Below are 18,303 nucleotides of genomic sequence, written 5' to 3' on the forward strand. Positions count from 1 at the left end.
TACAGCTGAGAAATTCGAAGTTAGTTCAACTAGTTCCAAAAAAACCAGTAGCTAAGTTCCGAGGTATGCACATATATCCTTGTGGGTTCAAAAGGAATCTTTTCTTGGTTTTGGTTTTAAAGGTAAAACTGTTCATTAGAACCAAATCGAATTGATTCTAAATTGTATTAGTAATTTAAAATTAGCTTTCGTGGACTGCCATCAAAAGCACTTTGAAAGCCACTGGTGCACGAAAGAAAATTCGATAAGAAAAAATCAATTGAGTTTTCAAAGATAAAGGCATAAAGCATTCTCAAGCTAAATTGAAAATATTCAGACATGTGAATATTCATCCTTATGAATCCAAGTGATTAAATATACACTGGTAACTTTGATCTATAATTTCTTTGATTATTCCTTAAACATGATATTAAAATTTTCTATTTTTTCTATGGATCATACATTGTAATCAAGCCAATCTTTATTAATAGTTGGAAACTCAATTCTATATTATTTATTAGTGAAATGCCTTTGTGGGTGATAAGACCTAAATTGAATAAAGAATCGAATACGAAAATGAATAAAATCGAAACCAAATCGATTTTGGTCGTAAAAATGTGTTCTTATTCTCGATTTGGTTTGATTTAAATTTTCACATTCAATATCTTCAACCCAACCAAAACTGAACAGATGAACACCCTTGAGAACAAGGTTTTAAAACTTAGAATCAGTCAAAGAGGATTCCAATCCGAATTGGATCAGAATCGACCTAAATCGGTCAAGTTCAAAATGATTTATAAAGAAAGCGATAAGAATCGACCAATATGATTTCAATTCGACCGATCCGAATCCAATATAGGAAGCAACGGTGGAAATCGGGATCCAAATCGGACGATTCACCGATCCGATTCCAGATTCTTAAAACCAACCATGCTTGAGAAGGGATTGGAAAGTTTGGTGCACCCATAATTGGGGATTTGGAGTGTGACTGTGGGATGTCAGAAACCAGTGATAGGCCGGACTTCCGGAATCCGGATTCGTATCATAAAATGGTCCGATGACCTAAAAATTCCGATATATCGGCGATATGATCATAATCCTTATACAATTCATACGTCTGATTTCCGAAACTCGATGTTAAAACATTGCAGTGGTTTCTGAAGTTTGGGTAACACTCAGAGAGAGAGAGAGCGAGAGAGCGAGAGAGAGAGAGAGAGAGTTGATCAATATTTAATACACGCAGAGACCATGGACAAGGGTAAGGGAGTTTTGGTTCGTCGATGGGCCATCGATTTCACCGACAATTCAACAACTACATCATCCCGTGATATCCCAGATCCTCTTGGTTTCTCTCGAGCTTCTCAAGATCAGGTTTTTTTTTTTTTTATCTCGCCAAATCCTCCTCGCACCCCTTTTCTTTACGTTCCCTTAAAATGTTAAATTATTTTTCCTTGAATCTAGAAGAAGGTATGACATGTGGTTTTTCTTGATTTTTCAGTCTCACTCGATCTAGATTTAGTCTACTTTTCTTTTTTTTGGGTTGTAGTAATCTTTTTTTTTTTTTTAAATCTTGCTATAGGACGATTCGTCTGTAAGTAAACAAAAGAAGGATGCAGAAGCCAATTGGAAAGCTCAGGTATTTGCAACTTTCGTCGTTTTTTGCCCCCTTCTGTTTTTTTATTTCGTCTAGTTGATTTCAACTAAGCTTCTGTGAGTTTTGAGTCCCTATTTTCCTGTTTGCATTAGGATTTTTGCTAGAACATTAATTCGTAGCTTTATTACCAAAAAAAAGTTTGATATTCTGCGGAGAGGTTATAGTTGTCTTCTAATTTTTTGGGGTTGGGGCAAGGGATGAATTAGAGAAAGAATTTTACCGAAATCTCCTCTGTTCTGGCTATCTGGGAATTTTCGAAAATGATCTGTACTATGGTGTTACATATGATATGAGACAGATTGCTTTGTTGAATTCACCACGACATGGGGAAATATTAAACATCAAGGGGCGGCTAAATGGATGTGTTTTCCCCATACAACTCAACTCAGCCTTATCTCAACTAAATGGGGTCGGCTACATGGATTGTTACCCTCCAATCAGCTCTATTCAAAGCCATACTTGATACAAGGCCTAAGCTATATATGTCTTTACTTGCCACTTCTCCCAGAGTCATTTTAGGTCTACCCCTTGCTCTTTTAGCTCTTTCAATCTGAATCAAATCACTCCATACTAGAGCATCTAAAGGCCTCTGTTGTACATGGCCGTGTCACCTCAAACGACTTTCTCACAGTTTATCATGTATCATAGCTTAAGCAAATACTAAATAGTATGGGTCCCACTATACAGGTGGGATCCAAGCTGTGTGTGACATGGTGCGCATTGCCACATTGTGTTAGCATTTTCCAAATTTATGCGTTCATGTACATTATTAGTTTAAGCCAGCAGACCAGAAATTAGGGAAGGGAAGAAGAATGTGTGTGAGGGATATAATTTCTTACTGTCTAATGCTCATTCATGTTCAGAAGACAACCTGCTCCCCATGTTTTTAAGAAAAGCCTATGTGGTTGTGGTATTTACTATTGGCTTGCGAATATGTATGTAATGATAAACTGTTATTAATCTCTATCCTTAGAATTAAGGATGGTTATGGACAACATGCTGAAACTGTTATATTTTTCATCGTATTTTTGGCTACCTTTATTTTCTGTGCCATTTATGCAAGCTTTGCCTTTTGTTTGCAGTTGATTTTTCCAGTCTAATACTCTAGTCTACATTATATTGGTTTCCACTTGATATGGCTACTTTTAATATATTTTATTACTACCAGATCAAAGTTAATACTTCTTAACATCTTTCTTTCATTCTTGTCTTTTATTCTATTCCTGAATAGAAAGCCTGGGAAGTGGCCCAAGCACCTTTCAAGAATTTATTAATGATGGGCTTTATGATGTGGATGGCTGGAAATACAGTTCATTTGTTTAGCATTGGCATTACCTTTTCAGCTCTTTGGCAGCCCATAAATGCCCTTCAAGGTGTTGGGAAAGGTATTCCACAAAACTACTACTATTTGATTGTACTTAATCCATTTTTATGCATACCCTATGGTGGCTTGTTTCCATTTCTGAAACTATTCTACCATTGACTAACTTTCATTCTAAAAAAAGTTATCTAAATCAAACAAGTGATGCATGTAACTTCTACCTCCATCAAATGCAGGCTTTGCGCTTTATTTTCTCCTTTTCTTTCTTTTCTTCTTTTATATGTGTGTACATATATATATATATATATATATATATATTCTATTGAAAAGGGTAGACTTGAACTCCAGTTACCTATATGAACGTTAACTTCCCAAGTTGATGCAGCAGCTCAAAATCGAATTGGAGTATAAACTAGAAAATGAGAGTCCTATAGAAAATGGGAAAAACAAAAACAAGATAACAAGGGTCAGGGAGGACATTAGAAACCTTGTTCATCCGTCTAAGAGAATTTATTTCAAATTTTCTTCAGTTTTGATGGCCAATAATTGGTGTGCTTCATTAAGGTTGTTCAAGTGGTGTAAAGTAATTTCATCTTGAATAGAAAGCTTTTAAACCACTTACATATCTAGCCACCAATTGATCGTCTTCTTCATGTAAATCAAGTCAGCATAAATATTTGAATGCTTCTTTGGTAATAGTCATTCATACTTTGGTCACACTTTTGCCGAAGATGATGAAATTTCTTATATAAAGTTGGGGAAAATCAAGAAGGAGAAATTTCTCATCTTATATTTCTTTCATATCCGCTTGGTTATTAATTCAGCAGAGACCTCTCCTCTCTCGATTTTGTTGAAGTTGCTGCCATCAAACCAAGGCATGACCCTTAATTTTTGTGGCCACAAAATCGACCTTTCGCTCCTCCAATAAAATTTTTCAATAAGAAAAGTTTCAATGGAAGCAATCCAATCTACATGGAGTTCGAGATCGAATTTATCATCAAAGTTGTTTACATTTATCCAAATACTCTTGTCGGCTTGTTGATGTAGATCACAAGTCCATAAGAATGGATCAGATTTGGAGAACAGAAAAAAAAAGGCTCTTCCCATCTTGAAAACAACTCGCCTTCGAGTTTGGTGGAGTTATCGAATCAGACTTGCATGATGAATCTTCAATTGGAAGTAGAATGCAACAACTGTCGATCGTGTCTATCACCACTCCTTAGCTTTGATACCAAATAATGCACAAGTCAACCTCGAACCAGGGAAATCCAACAGGAGATCAATTGCAGCCAGGATCAACACGATAAGGAACAAATTAAATAACTAAATCTCTTTGTTTTATTTCTGCTTTTTCTATTACATATGTATGGAGAACATAAAGGATAAGAAGAAAGGGGAAGAAGATAAAGGGGGTAGGGGATGGGCTATCTCAGCCTTGGGTCTCTCATCCACAGCTATTCCAGTTGTTGAACAGGGAGTGTTCTCCCATAACTAATGACAAGCATGGCCTCAAAATTCTATTATTCAATTCTGATTCAAGTACAACTAAAAAAAAAAAGGCCGTACCCAGTGCACAAGGCTCCCGCATTTAGCAGGGTGTGGGGAGGATCAAATGTATGCAGCCTTACCCCTGTTTCCAGAGAGGCTGTTTCCAGGACTTGAACCCGTGACTAAGCATTCAGCTAGTGAGCACTTGACCAACACATCAAGCACGACCTTCGATTCAAGTACAACTGATGGGGCCTATTTATAGCTTGGCGTAAATCAGCGATAAAATCTGCCTTGTCTTGCTATCTTCAGTGGAGCCCACAAATATTTGCTTGGATCTCCTTCTCCATAAAAGGCTTATGGACTCATAACACTGTTCATGTGAACAGTAGTTCGAGTACTGTTCATGTGAACAGTAACCTTTCTTTTCGACTGCTGTGAAAGGCAGCCTGGTCTGATGATATGGCAAGTTTTTGTTGGTTTGATGGAGCATCACCTAAGGCAGCCCCAGCCCAGAGAGAAGCATGAAGAACAAGATAAAACAGACTTAAAAAACAAAAAAGGTTACTATTCACGTGAAACCGTTCACGTGAACAGTGTTATGGGTCCATAAGCCTTGTATGGAGAAGGAAATCTTAGCAAATATTTGAGATTCTGTGGGCTCCACTGAAGATAGCAAGACAAGGGCAGATTTTACTGCTGATTTAGTTATTTAATGTTCACTTAAGTTTCTATTTGTTTACTTCCTAATTTTATTTCAGTTTACTTAGTTAAGTCTTACTTAGTCAAGTCTTAGATTACTTGGTATACAAGCCTCAATATTCTCTTGTAAGAGGCTTATAGTAGTTTCCTTTTACGTTACTTTCTAATTTTCAACTTTCTATTTTGTGAAGCTTAGGCCAAGCTATAAATAGGCCTATCAGTTGTACTTGAATCAGAATTGAATAATAGAATTTTGAGGCCATGCTTGTCATTGGTTATGGGAGAACATTCCCTGTTCAACAGCTGGGATAGCTGTGGGTGAGAGACCCAGGGCTGAGATTGCCCATCCCCTACCCCCTTTATCTTCTTCTCCTTTCTTCTTACCCTTTATGTTTTCCATTCATGTGTAATAGGAAAAGCAGCAATAAAACAAAGAGTTTTAGTTATTTAATTTGTTCCTTATCGTGTTGATCCTAGCTGCAATCGATCTCCTGCTGGTTTTCCTTGGTTCAAGGTCGACTTTTGCATTACTTGTTTTGAGGCTTGTACCAACCATTCAATCATCCAAAGAGTTTGCAGATGCACTTGTTGGGATTGAAGCGAAGTAGAACTTGAGAGTCGTCATGATCATCATTAAGAGGATCTTCGAGATGCGGAAAGTTGGGTCCGTACGCATTGTTGAAGCCATAGGAAGTCGTCACAAAACCTTTTGCATCATTTGGTGGAGGTTGTCAATTGCTTGTCGTAATTGATTCACTTCATCTTGAGTGTAACTCCTTGTACCACAGCTGTACGTTGGTTCCCTCTTCCTCTTGGCATCGTGAAGACAAACAAGCTCCAAGATCTGAGCCCGTGGCTCTTCCGCAGTGACAAACAAGAGGTCTTCATCGGAGAAGTAATGCGATCCCAGGGTTGGAAACCCTGGATGGGTTCGCTATGGCCCCCAAGTATTAGGTAACTCAAATCACAAGCACTGGGATGGGAAAGAGAATACTAGAGAGGAGATAGAAGGATGTGCACACAGCTCTTGGCAGCTAACGATGAACTCAAATTTTTCATTCCATAAAATCCAACTCAAATTGTTAGTCTACATGCCCTTATATAGATTTAAGCAACATAAAACCTTATCCTATTATAGAACCGAAATCATAACTTGACTCTAGCTCTATCTAATCCAAAACAGTAGACAAATTCAAAAAAAGTTGGACTCTTACCTTCCTACGATTCTAATAACATGAATAAAATAAGAAAAGAAAAAATTACAACTAATCCTTGAATAATCCCCCGCCTACTGCGTCAATTCTCTCGGTCTATAAAGAACTCGACTTCGTCGAGTTAGGTCGCAGACCCAGGATATTCTTGTAATTATCTTGACATTGAGGTGGCACATATCTTGAGGAAGATGTCCGGAACATAATTCCAAGAGGGGGAAGAGTAAGCTGACGTATCACTAGAGGAGGAGACTCGTCGACGAGGCACATCTGATAACAATTGTAATGTGATTAAGTATGTACGGCCTCCTTGTTTCACCTTGATGGTATTCTATGCACCATCATAGAGAATACCAGCATGTCGTTGCCAAGGTCGCCGTAGAAGAATGTTGTAGTATGCCAATGAGGTGACTAGGCAAGGCACATGGTATTATAATGGCCCAAACTATAGCATAGTTGTCACGGCGTCTAGACAACCAAGGCGTCCAAGGCGCCTCGACGCCTTGACAACTATGACTGTAAGTGTACCATAGTTATCATGGCAACGCCATGGCGTCCAGGCTCCTTGGTCGCCTTGGACACCTTGGGCGCCATGGCAGGCGCCTTGCCGCCATGGCGGTGTCGCCTTGAATTTTGACCATCTAAAACGCCATGGCTGCCTTCCCGCCTTGATAACTATGAAGTGTACTTGAACTACTTTAGTGGCCTCTTTTCGAGCTCTAGGTCCAAAACCTCGCGCATGAATCTTCTTAAAGAGCTGCTTCTATGGAAGGTTGAGTGCTTGAACAAGATCAGTGGAGTTGAAATTGGTTTCTACTCCGTTATCAATAACTGTGTGAATATTTGTAGAATCAACACCGTGCAAAAGAATACCCTTTTGTCTGAAGAGGGGAGCTCAACTAGTCGATTTGAGAATGACGTAAGACTAGCAGATTGAACTTCAACTTCATCATCCGGATCATCATTGGGGTCAACATCTTCCGCAAGAGGAAGACGATCATTAATCTCCACATCCTCCTTGTTCATATTAGCCAACAACTGCTCCAACTCAACCGTAGTCAGAGGATAAGTACCTTTAGGACACTTACTGGCAAACTGACCTTTCTCGCTACATTTACTACCTACAATGTTCTTCAACCATTTATTGCCTCAGATAACTTCCGGCTTCTTTTCTTCCACTCTACGAGATTCAGGCTTCTTTTCTTCAATCCGTGGTGGAGGTCTATTAGTTGGAGGAGCCTTGAGCATATTTTTCAGATAACTGTACTTCTCTTTAGTTGTCTTGGCATAAACTGCAGCTACATCAATGGACCTGAAATCAGTGTTAGCTAACTCTAGTTGAATCTCAGTATATAGCCCGCTGATATATCTCATAACCTGTTGTTGGTCTGTCTCTTGAAGTCGACACCTCAAAGATAATTTGTGGAACTCTATCGTGTAGGTATCACATCCTTGTTGCCTTGTTGAAAATTGAGCAAGTTGTGAAACAATACCTTTTTGTAATTAGAAAGAACAAATTTCTCGTTCATAATCTGTTTCATAACCTCCAAATTAGTAATGGGTCCCAGTCGCCTGATAAACCTTGAATGCAATATGTCATCCCACCATAAACATGCTTACCCAATAAACATGGTGAGAATGAGCTCACACTTTTTTTTTCGTCTGGAAAGGATATATAAAAGAAATTCCTTTCAACCTTGGTAAGCCAATCAAGAAATTCCTCTAACCCCTTTTCACCACTAAACTCTGGAACCTCAACTTTGATGCCATAGTCCCTGTCGGAAAATTGCTGTGTGATGTCCTGGGGTATAATTGGATCAGGTTGATGCCTTTGAGTTGTATCTTCGATCCGAAAGGTATGAAACTGAGGAGGTCGTGTAGACGTGTGTGTGCTTCAACTTGTTTTCCCGTTTTCTTCATAAAAGCAAGAATCTCAGCAAGGGTGCTCTGAGTCTCTTCCATGAACTTCTCGTACTTTGCCTCATTCCTCTCAATTCTGGCCTCAATCTTCTGTTGATTCTCAGCCAATTTCCGATACAACTTGTGCAACTCAGAATTTGTAATGTGACTTGTCATGGTTAGTATTGCCAGAGATTTCGGCTATGATACCAATTGATACGATCCCGGGGTTGGAAACCCTATATAGGTTCGCTATGGGCCCGCCCAAGTGTTAGATAACTCTAATCATAAGAACTAGGATGGGAGAGAGTACCGGAGAGGGGATGGAGGGATGCACACACAGCTCTTGGCAGTCAACGATGAACTCAAATTTTCATTCCATAAAATCCAACTCAAATTGTTGGTTCCACATGCCCCTTATATAGATTTAAGCAACGTAAAACCTAATCCTATTTTAGAACGAAATCATAACTTGACTCTAACTCTATCTAATATTCTAATCCAAAACAGAAGACAAGTTCAAATAAAATTGGACTTCTACCTTCCCACGATTTGTATAACATGAATAAAATAAGAAGAAAAAATTACAACTAATCCTTGAATAATCCCACGTCTAACTGCATCTGGAAGTTTGTCTTCACCGGTTCGTAGGCTGGGACGGGCTGTGTGGTCAAGTGATCGTCTGATATTGAGTTGATGTGGGCCATACTCAAAAGGTAAAGAAAATAAACATAGAAGAAGGAAAATGGAGGAATTTCATTAACAAGAAAGGAGTATACAAGGACAGTTCTGCAAGATTCAGAATGCTTGCTGCTGTGGTGATTCAGTAGTGCCTGGTGGTGATTCCTGAATTCCACATCTTAATCTTATCTTATTTTATTCATCCGATTGGTTCTCAGATCAGTTCTGAAACGTCTTCATCTTGTGTGTGCTGTCATCTTCAGTTTCTAATTTCTAGTTCTTTTAATTAGTTGCTATTCTGCTGGTTGTTATTTTGCTCCATTCTTCTTCTATTCTTTGTCCTAAACAATAGTTCTTAGTTCAGATTTGATTTCAGTTTCAGAAACCTTACTTTTCTGGTCGGTTTCAAGTCTCCGACATGAAGTCAAGTGCTTCTTAAGTTTCTGTTTCTGTTCTCAGTTGCTGATTCTGATTACATATCACTATTCGGGTTTCTGTTTGGATCAATCTTGATTCTGGAATCTATTTTACTGCTATTTGAGTTCTGAAAATTAGACATATTGAGTTCTGGTTTTGTGTTGAACTTCAGTTTCCTAAATCTGATAGGAAACTTTCCTATGTTAGAATCATACCAAAATTGACAGTATTACTCATTCAGTCAAGATCAGCCTTCAACCAGATAATTGGCCAGATCAGACCAGTCTTTAGTTTGTTTTCTGATTTCTATTGAATCTGGGTTTTATTCCCTTGTCTGCAACTCTGGTTTCCTTGGGTATTCTAAACCCTAATCTTTAGCTATGTTTGTTTGGCTTATGCTCCACTTGTATATTGATACATACATATATTGTTTATAATTAAAGATACATACATATTCCCCATAAACTATATAGTTTGTATATTTTAAACATGTTTTATTCTTGTTTACACCTCTGGATGTGCCAAATTGTTCTTAACCGGACCTTTTTACCCTTGTGTTCCATTCTACAATATCTCAAAAGTGAAAGGATAAAAGGTAATACTATCTTCTTCTTCCCTCCAAGAGTGAGCATGAGCCCCCCCCCCCACACCCCCAACACACACACACACAAAAAAAAATAAAAATGCCCCCAACGACCTTCCTCTTTCCAAGACCAACTAGCAAGGGTTCATCCATTTAGGGGGAGGTTTTAGGGTTTTAAGATTACACGATATAAGGTTTCACATGGCTGGAAAATATGATTGAAGATCTAGTAGTGACCGGAGATGAAGAAGATTGATTTCATGGTTGACATTTCAATTCAACAGAGAAGAATCATAAAAGGAGAAGATTATTGATTCATTGTGAGTTTTAACAAAGTGATCACTTTTGCCTCTTGTATTGAAGTATTACAGGGAATAAATGGAGGGTAAACAAAGTCCGGTTACAATAGCCAAATGTCACCTATAGGGTGTCACATAAGGCATATAGAACCTTTTTAATTATATAATTGAACATAATTACACCCCCCCCCCCAAAAAAAACAAAAAAAAAAAATCTATTTATCCATGTTAAGGAACATTGGGATGCCGTTTTGAACTCCATTCGAGATGCCTTGGATTCTTGATGGAAGTCCTGGCAGTTACATTTTAGCATCTCGTTAGCAGTCTACCCTTGTATTTTCAACAGCTGAACTGAAGTTTTCCCTAAAGTTGGCAAACTTGATTTTTCAGTTGATTTGCGATGCTTTATATGAATTGGCTGAAACCTACCAGATGGGTAGATGATGATATGAACTGACATGTTGGCAAATTTTGAGCCCTAATGAAGATGCCATGTGGCAGATACATGGGCCATTAAGGAAACCTTTGCCCTGTGTGTTATAGAATTTTCCTTCTGTGTACTTACCCTATGTTATAGATTATGAAAGGGTATATATGTCATCATAATTAGGTCACATACTGATTGGACCAAATATAAGATATCTGTGCCCAAAATAATACATGGATCAGATCCAGATAAAACCTGGTCCATTGACATCCATAGCCCCACCCTGAAAATCTAAAAGGGGGGGGGGGTTGTTCCAGTATGTCCATGAGTATTGTATTAAATCATCTATATATATTTGATAAATGGCATTGCATCATATTTGACTAGGCCAACATTTAGAACATGGGGTGTCCTTTTAATAATGCATATCAGAACTAGATTGTTTTGTTTTACTCCTTAACCTAATAGACACTTTCAAATTTGAGAGTAGAATGCAATCAATTGAATATTATTGACAAATCTCACTGCATTAGATGGTAGCTTTCCTCACCTCAACCAATGCACCACCCACAAACCCGCAGCACGCACATACTTGGACAGTGTCATGTTTTCTAATAAAATATCATCACATATCTCTGTCTGCACATGCTTGTCCAATGTCATGTTTTCTAATAAAATATCATCAGATATCTCTATCTGCACACACTTGGACAGTGTCATGTTTTCCAATAAAATATCATCAGGTATCTCTATCTGCACACGCTTGTAGAGTGTCATGTTTTGTAATAAAATATCATAAGATATCTCTCTGTTTGTTTGTTTTGCCTATTATTCCCTTTCAGATTTGACTTTAACCTTCAATAATGCTCACTGTTAACTGATTTGCAGTTTTTGAACCTTACAAGGACTCAAAAGTAGATACTCTTACTCCTAAGTTACTTTTCATTGCCTTGAACTTGGTCAGTTTGGCATTGGGTGTCTGGAAGGTGAGAAGCCCTTACTTTTGTCCCTCTAATATTAGCTCTTTTATCTATCTATCTCTCTCTCTCTCTCTCTCTTCTCTTTCATATTGAGCCAGAAGTCCTCCTGAATTCTTGATTATTCATTCGTCTTCTTTTGTTTTGACAGCTGAACACATTGGGTCTTCTTCCAACACATGCTTCAGACTGGGTCTCATCCTTGCCCCCTGCTCAGGTGCTTTTTCATATTTCCAAGAAAATGAACCTATATTTAGCATCCTCACATAATTATCTAGGGAGCCTCTGTTTTTCTGGAATCAAAGATGCGCACTGAAGAACAGTTTTAAACAGTTAAACAGCTGTCCACTTCTATTCTGATGTACCTCCCACCCCTTCTGTTGGATTGTGTGCATTCCTTTGTCCATCTCCAGGCCTGCATGCAACATACTTACATACATGATATGTCCTTCGTGCTATATATTCGTCATGCATATAACTTTTGAATTTCAACCCTTTATATTAGATTCTTCAGCTTGAATGGTATTATGTTATGTCAAAATATAAAATACTCTTCCAGCATTCTACTATACTGGCACTTGGAATGGTATGCTATTCCTGTTTAATTGAGGATGTAATATCTGTTTATGTGGAACGATGTATGCCAATAAGATAAAGGAAAAATCTTGTTGTAACCAAATTTGGTGAAAAAGAAGATGTAACCCTATTTTTTTGTCCTTTAGGATAACACATTTTTTCCCCTCAAGGTAAATCCTGTTATTTCGCATAAGTCAATGACAGATCATAATGACAAGTCACTTTCAACTTGTATTGAATACCTTTTTTTACCCTTGCCTTAATTAACTTTGGAAATAAGACAAAGGGCAATCAAAAGAAGGTTACAACTTCTCAGTTCACCACTTTGGTGACAAGTGGCACCGTAAGATAAATATATAAATGCTATTTTTATCATGCCACAATGAGCTGCCAATGACTATTGGTAAAGTGGGTTAAGGGGTGGTCAGCTGTCCAACCCTATGCACAATATCACACTGCAAGGAGTCATTGCTTTTTCGGCAACAATCCCCCCATTGCTTGGTCAATGTGCATGCTAGTCTGTTTTAAACTAGTCAATCAAGTTTACAGAGAGAGGAAAAATTTGGGATCAGAAAGTACCATTTGTTTCTTCTGCTTTGAATCTGGTGCAGTGCACTGCAGTGCTGCACTTGAAGATTTGACCTATGTTGAAGTGCTCAATGATTACCCAGCCATTGTTTACAGGAGTCTCTCACAAGCCAGGGTTACAACTCTGGAGCTTTATGTGATATTGATTTATGTACTGAAGTTGTGTGCCTGACTTGCTTACGTTTCAAGGTGCCTCCTAACATTCTACTGTTCCTTTCATTTTCAGGAGGTTGAATATTCCGGTGGGGGTCTTCCACTCCGTTAATGTTTGATTTGGTGCGACTGGCCAACGCCATTTATTCTAACAGCAGTTCAAGTGGAAAGCTTACCAGAATGGGTGGGAAGTTTGCTGCTCTTGAACCTGGAGGATGTACCATTCATGGTTCACCATGTGGAATATGGCATGTGGGTTGAGGTTGTCTCAGTTACATGGACCACAATTTCGATTTCAATTTCAATGTCTGGGCTCAGGAAGAGACTCAAAGTTGATCATGGAAGTGCTGCCCATTTGATTTGATCATTTAATGGTACTGCCATGACTTCATTTTTCAGAAACTATATCCAACTATGTAATTTATTACTATGCAGAATCATATATTTGCCCCGCTAACTTTGAAACTATGTATGCTTTATAAGACCCTTTTTGCCATTTGACACTGGTTACCTGATCATTTCAGTTAAGGCAAAAACATTTTTTTGGGGGTTCCCATATGGTTTCTAGCAAAAAACTGGCTTTTCTGGTTTCTGTGGGAGAAATTGAAGCTGCATTTGGAACTCCACTTGGAATGAAATTACCACAGACGAAGTTCAAAAGTATTTTAGCAGACTATACATAAAAAAAATCCTAACAAAGCCTCCTTGCCAATAACAAAAGGCAAGCAAATGAAAACGAAAATAAGAATTAGAAGAGAAAATAAAGCTCCATTGGAAGGGGACAGGCGAGTTCATATGCAATTGAGTAGGCTGGTCTCAGGACCAAGAAGAATGAGCTGTTCATTGAAGATACCAAATATCGAGTTTTGTTGATAAGATGCTGAAACCTTCAATGACATCAAGCCTTTTGATCTCATCCACTTTATAACCAAATTTGTGTTCCCTTCCAGTATCAATTTGTCCAATCTGTCTAGAAACAACCACCTCTAACCCATTAATCTACTCTCTTTTTCTCCCTATGTCATCTCTCACTAATTGGACCCGGGAAAGCAACCTAAATTTGACTCCTATTTCACTAAAATGGGATTATATTTCTTTAGAAATCCATATTTTTTTTTGGTAGAAAACAAAATCATTGGAAATAGGATACTAAACATTCCAAAAAATTACACATTCATTTGCCATGAAGATTAAAGTCGTAAATTGGAATTAAGTTCTTTTTCATCCCCACTATTATGCTATCCAGGTGTAAAGAAATAATTCAATGAAAGCTTTGGAGTGTTTGATGTAAGACAGTCAAAATTAGAGACTAGTGGCTAACCAACCCTTTTACAGTGAGCAATGTGGGAGTGTAGTATCTATTGAGACAATTGAATAAGACATATTTGATTGAGATGTTTCCATTTCACTAATCTTGTACTATGAAAAAGCAGCAAAAAATCTAGATGATTAATCATATCCAGAAGAAGAATGATTGGGGAGGGGCTCTTTTGTGTCATTTTTCAATTTGTAAGATACGCGTTGATATCGACTTTGGCATGCGCAATAAAAGGTCTATTCCCTGGATTTGGCTCCTACACAGTCGAGCTGCCTGGTAGGATTAGGATCGTGTTGTTTTGACACGGTGAGGCGTGTAATGTAATGACTGTCTTACTCTCACTCGGGCAAAACACGCCTCATCGTATCTGGGTAGTACGATCCAGCCCGTAGAAGATCCAAAACACCCCCGAGATAGAGATCATTGAACGTGACAGCAGGCATCAACACGTAGCCTAGATGCCATTCAGATGGCGCGGATGGAACTGAAAATGAGGATTTCAATCATTCTCCACATCGCATGTGCACCACACCACGCCACAGCTGTTAAGATTTGTGTTAAATGAAAAGCCAGTTTCGAAGTTTCTTCCCTTTGTCACAGTTAACATATAAAAGAGCCTTTTTTGTTTTTTATTTCGCTTTCCTCCTCGTGAGGCATAAACACGCTCACCTCAAAGCTCAAACCTGAAAAGTAAAAGCAAGTAAGAATCCCCACCGCACTGCCTTTTCCTTCCTCTTTCAGACCGGCCTCTATATTTCTTTCCATTTCCCCTCTCTTTCTCTCTCTCTGATTCATTCATGGCGTCTCTACGGCTTTACCCTCTCTGCATTTTCCTTTTCTGCTTCCTTTTCTTTACTTCTCTCTTACTTGCTTCCTCTTCGGATGTTGCACTTGTCTTGGGAACGATCAAACCTTTGCTTCAAGGTAGCGAGGAGAATATAATGCTCTCTTCGTGGAACTACTCGATTCCTCTCTGTCAATGGAGAGGACTTCATTGGGTTTTCTCTAATGGTTCACTTCTTCGCTGCAACGACGTCTCCTCCCCTCAACGGACCAACGTTTCACTCTTTAGAGACCCGGGTTTGCTTCTCTACTCACTTCAGCTCCCATCTGCTGGTCTCTCCGGTGAAATCCCTAGAGAAATCGGTGAGTTCTCGTCGCTGCAGAGTATCTACCTTGGTGTTAACTCGCTCAAAGGTAATATCCCTCTCGAGCTCGGCTACAGTCCTTCGCTCTCCGATGTCGATTTGAGTAGCAACTCCTTAAATGGGTTTTTCCCTCCTTCAATCTGGAACCTTTGTGATGGACTTGTTTCTCTTCGGCTTCAGGGTAATAATCTCTGTGGTCCTCTTCCTGAACCTGCATTACCCAACTCCACTTGCGCCAGTTTACAGGTTTTGGATTTGAGCGATAACAAGTTATCAGGGGAATTTCCGGAATTTGTAACTCAGTTTCATGCTTTGAAGGAGCTTGATCTCGCGAACAATTCCTTATCGGGTTCGCTTCCGCAGAGTATAGCTGGACTGGACCTTGAAAGATTGAATCTTTCTTACAACAACTTTAGTGGGGTTTTGCCGGCGTTGGGGGAGTCAAAGTTTGGAGCCCAGGTTTTTGAAGGAAACAATCGTGCACTATGTGGACCTCCTCTGGAGGGTTGCAGGGGAAGCTCTGGTATGAGCTCTGGTGGCATTGCGGGTCTTGTGATTGGGCTGATGACTAGTGCTGTAGTCTTAGCTTCATTACTCATTGGGTATGTCCAGGGGAAGAGGAGGAAGGGAGGAAGCGAAGATGACATAGAGGAAGGAGAAGAAGAGGAGATTGATGACAATGGTGATGGGAAGCTTATACTATTCCAGGGAGGAGAGCATTTGACGTTAGAGGATGTATTGAATGCTACTGGTCAGGTAATGGAGAAAACGACCTATGGAACTATTTATAAAGCTAAACTTGCAGATGGGGGTACCATTGCTCTGAGGCTGCTCAGAGAAGGTAGTTGCAAGGAGAGAAATTCCTGCTTGCCGGTGATAAAACAGCTTGGCCGAATCCGACATGAGAACTTGGTTCCACTTCGAGCTTTCTATCAAGGGCAAAGAGGAGAGAAGCTCCTCATTTACGACTACCTCCCAAACAAGTCCCTCTACGATATGTTACATGGTATGGAAGTTTTCCAGCTTATCTTGATCAGCTTAATTTCTATGTATTTTTGTTGTTCAATTGGTGTCTTTGATAGGTGAAAAGATGGTTTTTTCTTATTGAATTAAGTAGGGCTAAAATTGAATCTCATACTCATGCTAAATCCTGCATTAAAGGCGAAGAACTGCTTGCTTTAGCTTAACTGTGGTTGGGTTCTATTTATTTACTGAGTTGATATACTCTTCGTATGTGACTGGCAGACTCTAGATATCCAACAAAAGTTCTCTCTAACTCTGTAATCTCTTTGTTGCTCCAATTCAGAAACTAGAGCAGGGAAGCCTCCCATTTTGAATTGGGCTCGTCTTCACAAAATTGCATTGGGTATAGCCAGAGGTCTTGCATACCTACACACAGGCATGGAAGTGCCCGTAATCCATGGGAATGTGAGATCAAGAAATGTCCTGGTTGATGAATTCTTTGTGGCCAGGCTAACTGAGTTTGGGTTGGATAAGATGATGGTACCTGCTCTAGCCGATGAAATTGTGGCAGTTGCCAAGAGTGATGGCTACAAAGCCCCAGAGTTACAGAAGATGAAGAAGTGCAATCCAAGGACAGATGTGTATGCATATGGGATACTGTTGTTGGAGATTTTGATGGGGAAGAAGCCTGGTAAGGATGCAAGGAGTGGGCAGTTTGTCGATTTGCCATCCATGGTGAAGGTAGCAGTGTTGGAGGAGACAACAATGGAGGTTTTTGATGTGGAGGTTTTGAAGGGGATCAGGAATCCAATGGAGGAAGGCTTGGTTCAGGCATTGAAGCTTGCAATGGGCTGTTGTGCACCTGTGGCCTCTGTTAGACCTACCATGGATGAAGTTGTTAAGCAATTGGAGGAGAACAGACCCAGGAATAGATCTGCACTGTATAGCCCAACAGAGACACGTAGTGAAATAGGCACTCCCTTTTAAGCTTTTTTTCTTCAATTGTGACATAACCTGAAGCTTCTTTCATCGCTCCCTGCTCCCATCCCCAATTCTAAGATGTAATATTGCTTGGTGATTCATTATGTTTGAGTCTGGAATTTGTATTTTGATATATATGAGGTTAGTGCTCATATTATCTTTCTTAGTTATTGAAGGGTGATGACAGGTGAGGGATTATGGCATTTTCCCTTGATTGCTTAAAACTGAATGAATGTAGGCTTATTAAGAAGTGGGTCTTGCTCCAATGGTTACCCAGAGAAATGCATGAAACACTGTACGAGCTTCACAGAATTGGGGCATATTTTGTAAGCTAACTTGTAGAAATTTTCATAATATATCAATTAGTCTTTGACTTGGTTTATTCTAACCCACCTTGATAAACTAGTTCAAGAGTCAAGGACTTGAAGCCTCTGCCTCTGATACTCTGGAATGGGTTATGTGTGAGTAGATGTGTTAGGCCTCAAAGAACACATCATCTCAATATGGTCTTGATTGCTGGAACTTGCATTGCATCGACTGATTGAAACTATCTATTCGTGGAAAGTTCCACGAATAGATTGTTGAAGGCACCCACTCACCCACCCACCCACCCACCCACCCAAAGGGTGCTAATGTTTGCAATTCAGAAATGTAGATTAGTGATCACAGATCACTTAGTAGTGTCTAACGGACTGTAAATGCTTAGGTAGGATAGTGAAGTGGTCTCACTATCGTTGCTGTGAGGTTAGCAAAACCCTTAATATTAACTGTAAGTGTTAACATAACAGATTTGTGATGTTACAGTCCAATTTACTCCAATCACCTTTGGACCACCAAAAAATAAAATAAAATAAAATAAAAATAAAAATGTTATATAAAATAAAATTTTATTTATTCTCTTTATTTTACCTATTCCCAGGATCTGGTGTGTTGTTATG

At 39.1% G+C, this 18,303-nt stretch overlaps 2 protein-coding genes across 3 annotated transcripts; both read left to right on the plus strand.

Moving 5' to 3' along the window:
* The first annotated feature begins 1,147 nt into the window (after positions 1-1,147).
* Positions 1,148-13,447, plus strand: LOC122655843 (ER membrane protein complex subunit 4-like). The gene is made up of 7 exons (XM_043850206.1): positions 1,148-1,168; positions 1,210-1,350; positions 1,559-1,615; positions 2,865-3,018; positions 11,550-11,647; positions 11,790-11,855; positions 13,029-13,447. Exons 2-7 carry the CDS (start codon positions 1,228-1,230, stop codon positions 13,065-13,067), a joined length of 537 nt encoding a protein of 178 aa, XP_043706141.1. The 5' UTR covers positions 1,148-1,168; positions 1,210-1,227; the 3' UTR covers positions 13,068-13,447.
* Positions 13,448-14,986: 1,539 nt separating this feature from the next.
* Positions 14,987-17,532, plus strand: LOC122655842 (putative kinase-like protein TMKL1). 2 transcript variants are annotated; one of them, XM_043850204.1, is made up of 4 exons: positions 14,987-15,017; positions 15,054-16,427; positions 16,728-17,375; positions 17,408-17,532. In XM_043850204.1, the coding sequence occupies exons 2-3, from the start codon at positions 15,071-15,073 to the stop codon at positions 17,369-17,371; spliced, it is 2,001 nt and encodes a 666-aa protein (XP_043706139.1). In that variant the 5' UTR covers positions 14,987-15,017; positions 15,054-15,070; the 3' UTR covers positions 17,372-17,375; positions 17,408-17,532. The 2 variants fall into 2 exon arrangements, with proteins under 2 accessions (XP_043706139.1, XP_043706140.1); XM_043850205.1 differs by having other exon boundaries at positions 16,728-17,369; positions 17,402-17,532.
* Positions 17,533-18,303: the final 771 nt, after the last annotated feature.

This window comes from Telopea speciosissima, chromosome 3 (genome assembly GCF_018873765.1).
Source record: "Telopea speciosissima isolate NSW1024214 ecotype Mountain lineage chromosome 3, Tspe_v1, whole genome shotgun sequence".
NCBI classification, from domain to species: domain Eukaryota; kingdom Viridiplantae; phylum Streptophyta; class Magnoliopsida; order Proteales; family Proteaceae; genus Telopea; species Telopea speciosissima.

What these genes read in the sequence shown, in the direction of transcription:
- LOC122655842 (XM_043850204.1), top strand. Translation starts at nt 15,071, where the DNA reads ATGGCGTCTCTACGGCTTTACCCTCTCTGCATTTTCCTTTTCTGCTTC. An exon ending in CCTCTACGATATGTTACATG is followed by an intron (nt 16,428 to 16,727) that starts GTATGGAAGTTT and finishes GCTCCAATTCAG; the next exon opens with AAACTAGAGCAGGGAAGCCT.
- LOC122655843 (XM_043850206.1), top strand. Translation starts at nt 1,228, where the DNA reads ATGGACAAGGGTAAGGGAGTTTTGGTTCGTCGATGGGCCATCGATTTC. An exon ending in TGGCATTGGGTGTCTGGAAG is followed by an intron (nt 11,648 to 11,789) that starts GTGAGAAGCCCT and finishes TTGTTTTGACAG; the next exon opens with CTGAACACATTGGGTCTTCT. An exon ending in CATCCTTGCCCCCTGCTCAG is followed by an intron (nt 11,856 to 13,028) that starts GTGCTTTTTCAT and finishes TTTCATTTTCAG; the next exon opens with GAGGTTGAATATTCCGGTGG.